The following is a 17,301-nucleotide window of genomic DNA, read 5'->3' as shown; positions in this document are numbered from 1 at the left end:
AATTTTACTTCTCTTCCTAACAAAAATGACAAAACCAGAGCCCATGTAAATATTAACAATTTGTTTTCTCCTAAAGAAGCGAAATATGGTAAAGCATTATTATTACTAAGGAGAAAATTATGATAAACTGATTCCAACATAATTGTTTTAGGATAAATCTAGCATTAGAAAATATTCTTAATAATGTAAATATTCATAAGCTTCAAAGATTAGTTGGTAGAAAATAAGTTTTATTATTACTACCAAATAAGATGAGGAAGCAGTAATAATCTTAATTATCTCCCCAAAACCTGTAACAGCTCCCAAATTCTGCCATTAAGATATTCTGCATGTAAATATTCCACATTCAGGGCTTAGACATTATGCCTTCCTTGTTATTAAAAACAATTTTTGAAATGGGCACATCACCTATTCATTTCATAGATTCAGGGCATGAGAAATAACTACTGTGATATGAATATTTTTGTATAATTTGGCACACGACTGTGTCGACTTGTCATCTGATCAAAAAATCTCTGCATTGACATAAAGGCTTAAAATCTTTTTTCAAGTTCACTGACACAGGAAATTTCTTATTCATATGTTAAGAAACAGTAAAGTGGGGTAAAAATATAACAGCACATTGGGGGAATAGGATGACAGAATACTACATGTGGATTGAAAATGTAATCCAAACCTAAATGTCTTCCCTCATTTTGATACACTACCATAAAAACCACTGAACCATACTTCCGAGGCTTGGGTTTTAGCAACTAAATGTGATTGATGCAGATATAACCCCTCTTTGTTACCTTTTTCTTCCTCTGAAAGTTCTTCTATTGGTTCCAGTATGTGCGATGAGAATGCCTGTTCTATTAATGAGGAAAAATAAGAATAGTACAAATAGGACGACAGCAAAGTAAAATTAGTTCCTTTCAAACAATTTTGAAAGATATCGTTCCACAGTATTTTAACCATGCCTAAAATAGCAAGAATTTCCTGGGAAAAAAATATTAAGGCAGCCAGTTAAAGCTGGTCGCCTTTCCATAGTATCTTCCCTTGCTACGTATTTTCTGTTAACTCCACTCTCAGGAAATTACATTTTAAATAATAAAGTTAAAATTTATTGCTCATCAACTTAGTGCCAGACATGATTTTTTTAAGGCACAAGAACACAACTGCAAAAGATCTCCTTCACTTGTCCCTAAAAATATTTTCCTTGTATCTTGACCAGGTGGCTAGATAGAAAATTATTGAAAATATTCAATTTCCAAAGATAAAAAATTCCCAGGGCCTTGGGATTCCCACTTCTTGCCAGCCCCAGGGTCTTTAAGTGGAAGGACCAGAATGGTAAAAGGGCAAGGAGAGGTATCCTGGGGTCAGCAGTAGGACCAAGACCCATTCTTATACACCTTCGTGTCCCTAAACCACGTTTCAAGACCTAGTTCTGCTCCCAGAGAGTCACCAGGGTGAAGGTGAGGAGATGAGAAACGAAGATGGGCTTTTCCCAATCCCACCCCAGAACAGTGGCCGGCGGAGATGAGACCTCTGGGTGACCTCCCAGGGAAATGTCACTGTGCCCACACAAGGAAACCCGCAGGCAGCACAGATAAAGCAAACCCCATCCGATCAACAGAGGGAAAGCTCCTTCTTGGTTCTCCAGGTTTTGGCTGAAGGTCTAACTAACCACAGCAGTCAGGCATTAGGCACAGAATGAAATGCAACCAAAAGTCTGACTTAGGAGGTGCCTGGGCCCCTCATCTTCAGCCTGGAGACTGACACAGGGCACCTGCCCAGAGAGCTCTCCACCTGCTCCCACAAAACGGGGGTCATTTCATCCTGCCACCAGACCCCAGGGTGGGCGAGTGGGGAGGCTAATGATAGCAACAATTCCTGCGTGCTCACCGGGCTGCCAGGCACAGACCTAAGAGCTTTGCACGTATCACCTCGGATTTACTACCTCCTACTTTGAAGGTCTGGCTTTTGATTTACTAAAGGGTGTTTCTGATACTCTATTTTAGGCATATACAAATATACACATACACACACATATAATAGGAATATACAAATAAATACGTATTATATTTAGGTGTTTAAAAATAGGCTCTTACAGCTTGTTCAGCAATCTACTCAACATATCTGACATTGACCGTATGGGAGAAATGCATTTTAAACTACTTTCAAATGAACTTTCGGAACACAGCCTATAGTAAATAGGAGTCCACTTTAATTTTGAAATGTAAACATGGCCCCACAAAGGAGCATGTAATTCCATGTAACATGTAACACAACTGTTGAACATCAAAAAGGTGCTTTCATATTTGTTATTCAGCATCAAGATTTTAAAGTTATACAAATAAAGAAAAAAAAAGTGTACCTATGTGTGGCAAGGGATGTTAACTAGACTTATTTTTTTGCGGTATGCGGGCCTCTCACTGCCGTGGCCTCTCCTGTTGCGGAGCACAGGCTCCAGACGCGCAGGCCCAGCAGCCATGGCTCACGGGCCCAGCCGCTCCGTGGCATGTGGGATCTTCCCAGACCGGGGCGCGAACCCGCGTGCCCTGCATCGGCAGGCGGACTCTCAACCACTGCGCCACCAGGGAAGCCCTAGACTTATTGTGGTGATCATTTTGCAACATATACAAATGTCAAATCATTATATCGTACACCTGAAATTAATGTTATATGTCAACTATACCTCAATAAAAAATTGAAAAAATAAAGTTATACAAACAGACTATTCTACTAGTTTGAACTGCTGAAAACAGGTTTTAGGAGGATTAAGCTAATCTCGTTTTTTAAATTCACATGGTTTATTGTACTTTATGAAAATGACAAGAATAAAGTTATGAGGAAAAGTTTTATAAAATTTTACAAAATCATCATATGCATTTTATTATCATCATATTACAGGGATAATCCTATGACTTATCTCTCGAGTCAGGATTAATTGTCAAAATCTGACATTTCCTGCAGCGATGCAGAGGGCGGAGGAGGGGCAGATTCCCGAACCTGGGCTCCTATAATAATAAAGGCTGAGGAAGTGAGGTTGACCAGACCCCAGCTCGCAAAGCAGACTGATGTCCCAAATTGGGACGGAAGGCCTGCCATTCTCATGTTTTATAAGCCACAGGTCCAGCCTCCAGTTCCTGCCCCGAGCTGAGATCTCCAGGGTGAGAGCTGAAACTCTTGGGGGCTTGAGTTTCCCCTCCGAACTTGTCAAAGGCCGCCAGAAAAATCCTTATGTCGGTCTCCCACCATTACCTCCAGAAGAAAAAGTCGCAGACTTTCACCAAGCCCTCTCTCCACTGGCTGACTCTGTGGGACCTCATCACCCCCACCCTAGAAGCTAACGGTTCGCCAGTGCTTGCTCAGTGGCTTTTGCTCCAAAGGCCTTGCTTCATTCTGTGCGTACTGCAGCCCACTGAAGTAGCCAAGACTCTTCTCCCCATTTGGCAGGTCAGGTAAACCTAGGCCCCTACAGTTTCATTAGTCAACCGTGAAACCAGACTGTCTGCTTCCAAACTCCAGACTCATGGCCACGAAGCCCCAGTGCTTCCCTACTGGTGCTGCTGGGTTTGTCTTCTGGAATTTTCTGAATGACACCACCGTCCACCCAGTACCTGAGCTCATCATGTTCTGAGCCTTCTCTCACCTTCGGCCCCCAATCACTTGCACAGCCGCTCCACCAATCCCATGGAACAGCTGTTACATCCACTTCCTTCTGTTTCATCACCACAACCCGATTCTTAGGTGAGGAATCTCTTAGACTATTTCTAACATACCCAAGTGATCTCCCAGCTCAGGTTCTTTGAACGCATCGGTCAGGCTAAGCTTCCTGCAGCCCAGCTCTCCAATCCTGCCATGCTCAGCCTCAGAACATTCAGCCGCTACAAAATGCCACAAGGACGACCCAAACAGCTTCAGCCCAGCACTCAGTGGCTGCCGTGAACAACCTAAACCAGCCTGTCCCTCAGATCTCTCTTTTTTTTTTTTGCGGTGCGCGGGCCTCTCACTGTTGTGGCCTCTCCCGTTGTGGAGCACAGGCTCCGGACGCGCAGGCTCAGCGGCCATGGCTCACAGGCCCAGCCGCTCCGCAGCATGTGGGATCTTCCCGGACCGGGGCACGAACCCGCGTCCCCTGCATCGGCAGGCGGACTCTCAACCACTGCGCCACCAGGGAAGCCCCTCAAATCTCTTGCATACTCTATGCTCAGCCAAACAATTCGTCTGCACCAATAGCTCACATCCAGTGCTTTCCTGCCACCTTTTGCTCCTACTTTTTGCTTTGTCTCAGCTGAAAGGAGCGTGCCCCCTCCCAGGGGCAACCTATGTCTTATACCTGACGGCCTCAATCCAGGAAGATTTCAAAGTGCCCACCCCAGCTCTAAAGCTCCTGGTCAGACCTGCTGAGGCCTCTGCTGCAGCTGCGTCTGGGATCAACACCCCTTTAACGCCCAACTCTGCTTCTCTAACAGGTGTTGTCTGAGAGCACTGCCCAGATAGCACCCGCAAACCTCCAGCCCGGCGTCTGCGTCCCAGGGAACCCAACCTCAGCCGGTGAGGAATCATGAGATTTTTCATGGTAAAGGACCTCATCAAGCTTTGAGATAGAACAAAGGGAAAGACAGAGAGGAAGTTGGGCTAATTAATGCTGTGCGATACGTGACCAACCCTCCCTGTGCCCCTGCCCCCAGCACCCGGGGAAGCTGCCACAGCTGGGGGTGGCCAGGCAGTGGGCCACCACCAAGCCTCCTCCTCTGCCCCTGCCCATTGAGATGCTCACAAATCAGCTTTGATCCCAATCCAAGGGCTGTGGGCCTCGTGCCAGGTCTGGCTGGCATTTAAAACGAGCATTTCAATCCCAACAGATGCCAGCAAGGGGGCATGGCTGATTCAGGCCAGGGTCCACACAGGACACAGTGCTCTAGGACTGACAGAATCAGCCCCAGAGAGCATTACATGCCTACTGTATGCGTCCTTTTTCGGGTACCAAAAAAATAAAACGAAGAAAATATGGCCCTCGTGTAATGCCAGATAGGAGGCTCACAAGAACAAGGTGGGAAACAAAAGAAACGAAAACACGTGTTGAGGTACAAAAAAGAAGTAGCCAGCAATGCCTTGTAAAAATCAACCCTACTACTGAACAGCACAGGGAACTCTATTCAGTACTCTGTAATGGACCTATATGGGAACAGAATCTCAAAAAGAGTGGAAAAAAATCAACCTTAAAAAAGGAGGCAACAGAGAGACTTTAGACCTGACCTAAATAAAATGAATAGAGAATAATTGCCGGAGATAATTTTCTCATATCTTCAATATTAAAGACATTTCTACAGGTCAAACACACATTTTATCTCTGTTACTGGTTCAAAGGAAAAAACCCTGCATGTTCTAAATACTTGTAAATAATAACATCCAATATGTGAAGAATTTATGCAGTACGTATTATAAACACATGCCAAAGGGAACCGATCCACCTGAAATGATCTTAGGAAAAAAAATAAGGGGCCATAAACACTTCATGAGTCAGTCAGTGAATAAAAACGATAATTACAAAAGGCCATGATATATGGACCAAAATATTTATGAAGACAAAAAAGTCCAACTCGACTGACCATGGATTTAAGTCCTAACTAACAGGCTAAAAAGAAAAGTGGAACGAAGTAATCATTAGATTCCAGAAGCATTTGTAGGTAAGACAGGAAAAAGGTGGTCCCCCTCCCATCCTAATTCATTTAATGTACAGCAGACCTTAGGAAAACAATATATGAAAAAGATACTATAAAAACTGTTAGCACCTTAGCTGTATAAAAATAAAACATGTCTATAAATATTCACCCTGTCTACTGGATCATGTTAGTAACAATTACCAGTCTGTGGCCTGGGCCAAGAACTGGATCCTGGCGGCAGTTCCATCCAGTGGTTCCTACTTTTTTCTTTTGGTTTCCATCACATGTCTTTTCTAGCTTTTTTCCAACCAATCACTGAAACTGTTTGTTTAAAAGAGGTGACTTGCTGCCACATTGAAAGTTATAAAAACAGTCACATATGCCCTGTGGCATGTGCTGGTTGGCTGGTCTAGTAGAAAGTCATCCTCTTACCCAATACCTATGACTTTCCCCCAAATATCATAAATGATCCAAGTACTACCCAGAGCTAAAATCTGTACCTGTGAGCCCAGCAGTAGATACGTTTTATACTTTACGACTGGTGGGTATGATCAGTTCACAGTAACATTACATAGGAAGACTGCAGTTTCATTAACCGTTTTGCATTCACCAAAATGTTTTGTTTGCATAATTACCCCACACAGAAGCACTTTCAGTTAATAAGTTACCTAACTCAGGGTGGAAACTGTACATAAAACGCTGAGGCGTTGCTGAAACTTACCATGTGCCATTGTTAGACTTGACTTAGCATCCAAAGTCTGTGGGGCTGGGGCATTCACTGAAAAAGCATAAAAAGAAAAAGCTCACAGCGTTCTGTAATTATAGCGTCAGCACCTGAACATGATGACAACCAAATATTCGTCAAATTAGTCAAGATATATACAGACGATGAGGGACAAAAGACAAAGATATTACCGACTAACCTAAACCAATTTCTAAATAACAGCCTATTGAAATATAATTCACCCTCTTAAAATATACAATTCAGTGGGTTTTAACATAGTCAAAGAGGCAAACTATTATACATAGGATGGATAAACAACAAGGTCGTACTGTATAGCACAGGGAACTAACTATATCCAATACCCTGTGATAATCCGTAATGGAAAAGAATATGAAAAAGAATATTTATGTATAACTGAGTAACTTTGCTGTACAGCAGAAATTAAACACAACATTGTAAGTCAACTATACTTCAATTAAATTTAAAAAAAATACAGTCACAGAGTTGTACAGCCGTAACCACTACCTAATTCTTGAACATTCTCACCACATGTACACCTCCCAAAAATACCCGTATCTATTAGCCCCATCTCTCCCTCCCCCCAGCCCCTGGCAACCACTGATCTACTTTCTGTCTCTATGGATTTGCCTGTTCTGGTCCTTTCATAGAAATGGAATCATACAATTAAATATGTGGTCCTCTGTAATCGGCTTCTTTAACTTAGCATCGTGTTTTCAAGGTTCATCCATGTTGTAGCATGTGTCAGCATCAGCATGTACTTTTATGGCCAAATAATGTTCCATTGTATGGACAGATAACGTTTTATTTATCTTTTTGTTAGTTGATGGACATTTGGGTTGTTTCCACTTTTTAGCTATTACGAATAATGCTGCTATGAATATTCATGTACAATAAACCAATTAAAACGACTACCCCAATCACTGGGCTGGAAGACACCGTGAGAAGGCATTAATTCAGCCACAGCCTTCAGAGAGGAGTATACCTGCTTCAAGTAAGACTGAACACCCTGTACCTCAAAATATCTCAGAAAATTAGATTCCACAGCCTCTCTTCCAATATTTGACAATTCCTATCTGAGGTTCCTCTCTCAACTATTTACTTATTTATCTATTAGTTTACTGACTCTTTCCCTAGCTTATTAGAATAGATCTTTAATTCTAATCCTATTCTAAAAAATACTGGCCACAAACTTCAGCTACCCTATAGGCATACAATTTTGTCTTTACAATGGCTAGTGTGAAAGTGTTCAACTCCTAACTATGGGTAAACTGCTAACAATTCTGGAAATATGGCCTTCAAACCCATTTACAACTTGCTAATCTAGACCCAGGTTTGGTAAACTACAGCCTGTGGGACATACCAGCCCCTACCTGTTTTTGTAAATAAAGTTTTATTGGAACACATTATTGTTCCAATATTGTGCTAAGTATAATTAAAGTATGAACAATAATAATTGAGAGTCTTTTAAATTTCCATACTTCTCTGAAATGCTTCTGTTCTCCCCTCAGCTCTACTCCTGGCACTTAAACTACCCTCTCCTCCTGAGCACCTCTCAACCTCTTCAGCTTCCAGAAGCAGCATCAAGAGGCCTCAAGAAGCAGCTGAGCAGTTAAAACAATTAGCCCTTTCCAGTCAATTGTGCCAAATTCCCAAACACGCTCATCAATGTCCTTTCATCATCACAAGTCCTGGGCCCATATGAATGGTTGTTCAGTGCCCGGCCTCGGTGCAGGCCCTCTCCCCCGTTATTCAGATCCTGTACACATGCTTTCTTGAATGGAAACAAAAATATTTCAACTATTTATTATTAAGAAAACAATCTGTCCATTTTGAACTGTACAGATTATGTCTTTTTGGATTCTGGCCAAATCCTGACAGCTCCGGAAGACAGCTGTGCTGAGCTGACTTCAAGTGAGTGACTGGTGGGACCATTGCATCAAACCCTGCAGCACTGGGTCTCAGTGATGCCAAAATGTGGTGGCCACCACACACAGTCACGTGGTCACAGTGTATGACCTTGGGAAAGCCAAGAGTACAAACTGCAGCGATGGCGAAGAACTTTTAGTTGTTCCTTTATTAGGCGAATAAGGTTAACAGGTAAGGTGATGAGGTAATAGTAAGGTAACAGGTATGGCTAACCCAAATCACACGGATATTTACAATATTGGGTTGTAGAACTAGGTCAAATCCGGGAACCAAAATAGATCATTACATAATCTCCAAACACACTGATGTTCAAAGACATGTCTCTAAAAATAGTAAGTAGAAGTCATGTATGGGTTTAGCACTTTAAAAATATCTTTAGAACCCTGAGCCTATTATAGAAACTTACTAGGTACAGTTGGGGTAGTCGGCTTAGATTCAAAAGTTTGCCAGGTTAAAGGATTCCCTGAAATAACAAAAAAAAGTAAATTAATAACAAAAATCACAAGTTATGGGCTATATTTTGCTAGTGCATATCCTAATATGTCCCCCCCAAAAAAGCAATGAAATTTACCAACATATAGCGACTTACCAAAAAAAGATGTTTAACATACATCTTTTAAAGCTAACTTTTTTCTAACATTATTTTTCAAATGTGTATGCTGTCTAAGTAATTATACAGTTATTCCTCACTACCTGAACTCTTAGTATTCCAAGAGAAGTTATAGGGAACCACCACCCTTCCCAAACCTTTATCTCAAAACGAGGGAAACAAGTGTGTAGGTCAATGTACAGGCATACCTCATCTTATTGCACTTTATTGTATTTCGAAGATGCTGCATTTTTAACCAATTGAAGGTTTGTGGCAACCCTGCGTTGTCAGGTGATGGTTAGCATTTTTAGCAATACAGTATTTTTAAATTAAGGTATGTGCATTTTTCTAGACATAATGCTATTGTATGCTTAATAGACTACAGTATAGTATAAACATTAACTTTTATTATGCACTGGGAAACCAAAAAAATTTGTGTGACTCACTTTATTGTGATTATTGGCTTAATTGCAGTGGTCTGGAACTGAACCTGCAATATTTCCGAGATATGCCCGTATCTCCCATGGCCCCCAGAAACAGGGAGGAAACCCAGCTCATAACACCCATTATCAATCCCCAGTTGGCATCCCTCAAGTAAACAAAGATGTCTTAATAACCTGAGATGTACAGGAACCAAGACTGGGATCACTCGGAAGAAAACCAGGCAAAAGGCAAGCTTTACGCTGTATTGGGAGACCCTGCACTTCTGGCTCCCAGCCCCCCTTCTAGACTAGCTCTTGAATGACACGGAGGTGGATGGCTATCACTGCTACCATCAGTAGGTTGTATATCCCCCCACTATACTTAGAACAAACCCTTAACCCCAGCCTACCACAATGCAGAATCGTGCAGCAAGCCACTATAGCACTTTAGGATAAGTAAGAGTTTAATATTAATAGCGATAGCCAACACTCATGAGTGTTTAACAGGTGCTCTTTGTACATGTTCTCCCGTTTCATCCTGTAACAAGCCTATGATGTAATTACTACTGATATTCCAGCTTTAGAGCTGAGGAAACCGGGGCAGCGGCTCACAAAGCTACATAGTGCCAGAGATGGGAGTTGAACCCGGTCTCCCCCAGACTCCGTACTTTTAATCATAAGGCGTCTTATTGCACATCCATCCAGAGGTACAGTGACTAAGCATGTATTATGTGCATGACGATACTCTGATAAAAAGGATACGAGACCATTCTATGACAGTTTAGGTATTTAAAATTCTTCAACTCTCTGGGTTGCGGTTAGCACAGCTTAGCACATCTTAGCACTCATGAACCATCGCGGCCCAACATTCTTCTGAAGTCCAGCACACGGTTAGGGAGGCCCGCCTTGCCTCCAGCGCTGGGATCCTGGTCCACTTACCTCTGGGTTCACTGACACTGTTTAATGGTTTACTGGTAAACTCTTTAATCTGCAAAGAAGAACAGTCTTTCAGTGATCCATGTTTGAACTAGACAGGGACATACTGGATAATGGACAGACCCTGTACTCAGTAAATGAACCTTTTCACTAAATCCTCCAAAGACACAGGACATGTGGACTTTAATGACATGGAGGCAAATGTTTTATAAAAGCAGCATTTGGATTCAGCTGCTTCTTTTGGTAAGGAATTACCAAAAGAAATTTTAGCTACCTTCACATTTATTCTGAATTCTAACTGAATAAATCTGATTGCTCTACGGTATTTTAAAATACCTTTAAAAATTATTTTATTTACTTATACAAGCAACCACAGGGAAAAAAATATTCTATCTTCTTTATCTTATCCATCTTACAAGTGCTCTAAAATAAAAACACATGTTCTTAGATAAACTGCACTGTTTACATAAAAATGTTGCCAATATATACTCCAAAATACCTGTTGTCTCTGAGTGATGATCAGCTCCTTCTGCTCCTGGAGCCTCTGCCCTAGCTCTTCTATCCTTTTCTTGTAGAATACATTACTTGCATTTAGATCATCTATCATTGAGGTTCGAAGTTTCTCTATATGTGACAGGAGCTGGAAAAACCAATGAAGAAAGGCATTCACCTGCAAACTGCACGTAAATTTCTTCTTTTCGCAGTTTGTATATACATGCCGTACCTTCTTGCTGGTCTATGTTATCTACACACTGAATAACTCTCTGATCACCGTGTATGAAGGCCCTGGCCATAAAAGGGGCTTCATCTCTGTTCCCAGGGAGCTCACGGCCCAAGAAAGCCAACACTGATGATGTGAACAGCGGAGGGAACCTGAGCTGTTACATGAAATCACACAGGGATGAGCAAGGATAAGGATCAAGGCTTCTCCCTCAGAGCAGCTCCAACCCCACGCAGTACTGTTCTCACACATCCACATGCATCATCCCAGCTGGAAAGTGCGCTCCCTGGGCCGGAGAGCCCGCTTGAATTATTTTATACGCCCAGCAACTAGCATGGTCTCTGGCTCTTAGCAGGTTCTCAATAAATATTTACTGAGAAATGGGAGGTGGAGGGTGTTGGGGGTAGAGGAAAAGAGGAAGGGAGGGGGGGTAGGGGGAGGGGGAAGGGAGGGAGGGAACAGAAGGAAGAGAAGCAGAGAACAGATCCAAAGATGCACAGATTCATCTTTTGAGACTTAACCTCAGGGAAGATCAAATACTGGACAAGAATTCAAGAAGAATTTGTTTTCAATAATTTAAGGAAACATTCTTAAAACAACTTCGGAAGTTGCTTAAACAGAAGAGAAAATACCCTTGGTAAATGGCACTAAGGACATTCCAAGCCTACGGCCTGAAAACAGAGACAGGGATGTGCAGGTCAAATAAAGGGGGGTAACTGTGTCTGAGAGAAGCACAGAGAGTACCTGGGGCAGCATTTCCTAACTGGCGAGGTTTTTTTTAACAGACACTCAACACGTGTAGAGGCTGTGTTAGGCATTTCATCTTGTTGAATCCACACCACAGCCTCATGGATCCAAGCTTTGACCTCGTTGTTCAGGTGGGGAAACTCAAGTCTAGAGAGGTAAGTAGCTGACCCAAACGCAGACAACTTGAGCGGGAAGAGCCCAGACTTGAACTTTCCTGTCTTCAAAGTCAACGCTTTCAAACTTAGTCTATGTCATGAAACGCATTAATGAACTGTACTTGCGGGCTTCCCTGGTGGTGCAGTGGTTGGGAATCCACCTGCCAATGCAGGGGACACGGGCTGGAACCCTGGTCCGGGAAGATCCCACATGCCGTGGAGCAACTAAGCCCGTGTGTCAAAACTACTGAGCTTGTGCTCTAGAGCCGGCGAGCCACAACTACTGAAGCCCATGCGCCTAGACCCCGTGCTCCGCAACAGGAGAAGCCACCGCACTGAGAAGCCTGGGCACCACACTGAAAAGTAGCCCCCACTCAGCACAACTAGAGAAAGCCCGCACGCAGTAACCAAGACCCAACACAGCCAAAAATAAATAAACTTAAATAAATGAAAAAAAAAAAAGGGCTTCCCTGGTGGCGCAGTGGTTGAGAGTCCGCCTGCTGATGCATGGGACACGGGTTCGTGCCCCGGTCCGGGAGGATCCCACATGCCACGGAGCGGCTGGGCCCGTGAGCCATGGCTGCTGAGCCTGCGTGTCCAGAGCCTGTGCTCCGCAACGGGAGAGGCCACAGCAGTGAGAGGCCCATGTACCGCAAATAAAAAAAAAAAGAGAGAGAAAGAAAGAAATCACCAAAACAAAAAGTAACAAAAATGTACCTATCAGAATGGCCAAAATCCAGAGCTTGCCAATATCAGATGCTGACAAGGATGCGGAGCAGCAAGGACTCTCATCCATTGCTGGTGGGAATGCAGAGCGCTACAGCCACGTGGAAGGCAGTCTGGCAGTTTCTTACAAAACTAAACATACTTCTACCAAACGATCCAGCAACTGTACTCCTTGCCATTTACCCAAAGGAGCCAAAACCCCATGTCCACACGAAAACTGCACACGGATGTCTATAGCAGCTTTATTCATAATTGCCAAAACCTGGAAGCAACCACGGTGTCCTTCAGTAGGTGAAGAGATAAATAAGCTGTGGTCCATACAAACAATGGAATGTTATTCAACATGATAAAGAAATGAGCTACCGAACCATGAAAAGACTTGGAGGAACCTTCAGTGCATACTGTTGAGTGAAAGAAGCCAATGTGAGAAGGCTACACACTGTATGATTCCAACTATATGACATTCTGCAAAAGGCAAAATTATGGAGACAGTAAAAAGAATCAGGGGTTGAGGGGAGGGAGGGAGGGATGAACAGGCAGAGCACAGAGGATTTTTAGGTCAGTGTCCTGTGTGAGACCATAATGATGGCTGCATGTCACTATACATTTGTCAAAATCCATAGAATGTACATCTCAAGAGGGAACCCTAATGTAAACTGTGGACTTTGGGGGATAATGACATGTCAGTGTAGGTTCATCAATTGTAACCAGTGTACCACTCTGGTGCAGAGTGTTGATAATGGCGAAGGCTGTGCATACGGGATGGGCAGGGGGTATCTGGGAACGCTGTGTATTTTCTCCTCAATGTTGCTGTGAACGTAAAATTACTCTAAAAATAATCCATTTACATTGAACAGAAAAACAATAAAATAACAACAAAAAGTTAATGCTCTCAATCCATACACTGCAGGGTCTTCCCTCTGAAGCGCTCTGTGCTCACATAAGGCCGGACAAACAATAGGTTGAACCAAGTTAAAAGGGTTTCCTGAGTAAGGACTAAAAAGAACCCTACATATCCCAGTGGATGCTAAGAATCTGCCCCCAGGAGGACACTGTCAGGAACCTTCCCCACATTTTTACAGACTACTGGAAGAGTACCCCCAAAAGCAGTTTGGGAAATCTGGAGTTGGAAAACAGAAGGAAAAGCCAATAAAAATGTACAGGGCTCTGGGCGGAGGCTGAGAATCAGCAATATGGGGACTCACTGCAGGGCCCAAGCAGAAAGGGTACGTAAGAAAAACTAAGGGATGGCATCATTTTGATACTGGAATTGAGAATTGACCAGAAAATGTGATAGTCTAAGAAAGAGATAGCCAGAAACTATTTCAAAAGGCCTGTGGCCCTGGAGCTCATTTCTTGTGACCTTCTACCATTTCAAGTTTTCCACTGTTTCTCTACCAGCCACATTATTCCATCCTCCTCTCCTTCCACTGCGTGACGATTCTACAACCTCCCAAGCTCTAAGAGTCTTCTGTTGGGTGGAAAAGGGCATGCCATCATTTATCTGTGGTTCCCTTTGAACTCCTACCAATGTTATTTAAAAACAAAACCAAAAAAAGACTGCCAAGAATCTAGGTAAAGCAATAAAAAGTTGGCAAACGCAACTTCCCTTAAACAGAGAAATACAATATGTGCATTGTAGGAACAGGAGGCACCAATCATGTGGAATAATTAATAGTTTGGTCTCAGGCACAGATTACTAAACCTTATTGAATCTGCCTCTCTGTTAGGGTTTAAGAGAAATGAAGGAAGAAGCACACAGCTTCTGAACAAGCAAAACCAACAGACAAGGGAGCAGCGTAGCCTGGCGGTGGCACAAAACCTCCACGCTCCCAGCACGTGGGGTGAGGGGCCTCACTCACAAGCAGGTCAGGCCTCTCCTTCCTCCAAACCACTGGCAGTCGGTCTTCCTCTCTATCACCACCCACAGTGGCCAAGTGTAAACCTCTACAACTTATACCGTACACTGTATTCCAGCCAGAAGGCGACTTACATTCCCACAAGAGGCTTAAAGGAACGAGGACTAAAATCACCCCCATCAAGAAGGAAGCCTGAATTCTGTCCCTAAACCCCAATGCTCTAAGAACACCCTGAAGAATAAAAATAGAACTTCAAACTGTAAGAGCCGTGGTTCAAACCATGGATCCAAAGCACAATCGTCGGGGGTTTGCTGGTGTTCTTACTGTTGTTTCCAAACTCTGCATGTCCCAGACTTACCTACCGAATCAGGCCTTCAGCGGGGAGAGCTGGACACCTGTATTTTGGAAGAGCCTCGGGTCATTCTGAAGGATGTCCCTGGTTAGGAACTACTGCCTTAGAGCATCTTGAAGGAAAGATTCAACATTCTTAGAGAAAAGCAACTCCTCTAAGTTGTCACTGGCCGTTCGCCTCCTCACCTGGCTAAGTGCCTAAAGCATGAAAGGTGAGTAAGGCAGCGAGGCAGAGGTTAAGAGGACCTGCTTCAAATATCACGTCACACCGACACACAGCTCTTTCCACCCTGTTCTTCTGAACTGTACCGTCAGCATCTCCCCATCCACACACAAAAAGCCTGTGTGATCCCCTTGTTGGCCACCTATCGACCTTCTGCATTCCTTCAGCAAATATTTAACAAGCACCAACCGCATTTTAGACACGTTATCGGATGCTGAGAATACAACGGAGGAGTAAACAGAGCCCCTCCCTCCCAGGGCTAGTGATCTGGTTGAAGAGACAGACAATAAACAAGTAAACAAAGTATTTAAAACAGCATTGAGAGCTACACTTGTGAAGCGCTGAGGATAATAACGGGAGGGGACCACCTCCCTGGATGGAGTGGTCTTGGGGTGACTTCAGGTCTCTCGAAGGAGGAGAATGAAGGCAGGAGAGATGCTCTCCTACTGGCCTTGAAGACGTCACAGCCAGCCTGTGAACGGCGGAGCCGGGGGTCTCACTCCCATGGCTAACCGTAAGGAACTGCACATCGCCAATCATCTGAACGGGCTCGGGAGGGGCCCCGGAGCCCCAGATGAGACCACAGCGCAGCTGACACCTTGAATGCAGCTTGTGAGACCCCGAGCAGACAACCCAGCCAAGCTGTGCCTGGACTCCTATCCCATGGAAACTGGGAGATAATAAATCTGTGGTCATTTGCTACACAACAGAGAAAACCAAATCAGAGGGGAAGGAGACAGCCACATAAAGAACAAGCGGAAACAGTATGGAGGTTCCTTAAAAAACTAAAAATAGAATTACCGTATGACCCAGCAATCCCACTACTGGGCATATACCCAGAGGAAACCATAATTCAAAAACACACATGCACCCCAATGTTCATTGCAGCACTATTTACAATAGCCAGGTCATGGAAGTAACCTAAATGCCCATTCACAGACGAATGGATAAAGAAGATGTGGTACATATACACAATGGAATATTACTCAGCCATAAAAAGGAACGAAATTGGGTCATTTGTAGAGATGTGGATGGACCTAGAGACTGTCATACAGAGTGAAGTAAGTCAGAAAGAGAAAAACAAATATCGTATATTAACGCATATATGTGGAACCTAGAAAAAATGGTACAGATGAACCGGTTTGCCGGGCAGAAATTGAGACACAGATGTAAAGAATAAACGTATGGATACCAAGGGGGGAAAGAGGCAGGGGTGGTGGTGGTGTGATGAATTGGGTGATTGGGATTGACATGTATACACTGATGTGTATAAAACTGATGACTAATAAGAATCTGCTGTATTAAAAAAATTAAATTAAATTAAAAAAATTAAATTAAAAAAAAAAAGTGGAAGGACCTCCCAGCAGCGAAAACAAATGTAAAAGGAGAAAAAGGCCACACGTTCTACAAATTACCAGAAGGCCACCGTAGCTAAAGAGAGTCGGTTCAGAGAGAGGTTCAGGATGAGGCCACGGTGGTGGCCGACAGCCAGATTATTTCGGCTGCTCTGCAGAGAGCAGATTATACGAGCAAAAGGCTGGAATTGGGAAGCCAGTTACTGGGCCCTCGTGGAAATGGTGGGAGCTCAGCGGAGGATGGAAGCAACAGAAATGTCCAGAAGAACATGGATATGAGATACTCGGCAGCACCTGCCGATAGCCTGGAACTGGGGGTTGAGGGAGTGCATCTGAGTGGACTAGGGTACCATCAGCCAAAAGCAAGACACCTCTGGGGACAAATCCAAGAGCTTCACTATAGACACGTTACATGGAAGAAGCAGTGGAGATGTCAAGTACAGAGCTGGCTACTTCGTCTGGAGCTCAGACGGGTGGCTTAGACTGGAGAAAGAAACATGGGCGTTATATCTACACACAGCCCGGACACTACTCCCCTTTAACAAGCTCTCTGTCCAATTCCTGGAGCACCAGAACTATGAGAAATACATTTCTGTTGCTTATAAGCCACCCAGTCTACGTTGTTTGCCCAAAAGGGGCTACAAAGGGCTACAAAGGGCTACAAAACACATACAATTTAAAGTGAAAAATCAACAGATGTTTTCCCGTCTTAAAATCCCAAATAAACCCACTTTACATTTTTTACACTATTGTAAAAGCATTTTTTTTTTTTTTTTTTTTGCGGTACGCGGGCCTCTCACTGTTGTGGCCTCTCCCGCTGCGGAGCACAGGCTCCGGACGCGCAGGCTCAGTGGCCACGGCTCACGGGCCCAGCCGCTCCGCGGCACGTGGGATC

General features: G+C 43.7%; 1 protein-coding gene across 17 annotated transcripts in view; it reads right to left on the bottom strand.

Annotated features, from left to right (window-relative positions):
- Positions 1–17,301, bottom strand: part of DZIP1 (DAZ interacting zinc finger protein 1) — a 54,372-nt gene that overhangs the window by 15,707 nt on the left and 21,364 nt on the right. For 16 of the 17 annotated variants that reach the window (XR_004485268.2, XR_004485267.2, XM_049701022.1 and 13 more), the window contains 5 exons: positions 10,769–10,909; positions 10,273–10,321; positions 8,729–8,785; positions 6,373–6,429; positions 792–851 (listed from right to left, as the gene is read on the bottom strand). Coding sequence is in view for 15 of the 17 variants with exons in the window: in XM_049701022.1 (XP_049556979.1) it covers positions 792–851; positions 6,373–6,429; positions 8,729–8,785; positions 10,273–10,321; positions 10,769–10,909 (364 nt within the window). In the remaining 2 variants the exon portion in view is untranslated. The remainder of the gene's footprint in view (positions 1–791; positions 852–6,372; positions 6,430–8,728; positions 8,786–10,272; positions 10,322–10,768; positions 10,910–17,301) is intronic. The other variant, XM_033435129.2, reaches the window with a different exon arrangement.

This window comes from Orcinus orca, chromosome 18 (genome assembly GCF_937001465.1).
Source record: "Orcinus orca chromosome 18, mOrcOrc1.1, whole genome shotgun sequence".
NCBI classification, from domain to species: Eukaryota; Metazoa; Chordata; class Mammalia; order Artiodactyla; family Delphinidae; genus Orcinus; species Orcinus orca.
This window is presented reverse-complemented; position numbering and strand designations above follow the sequence as displayed.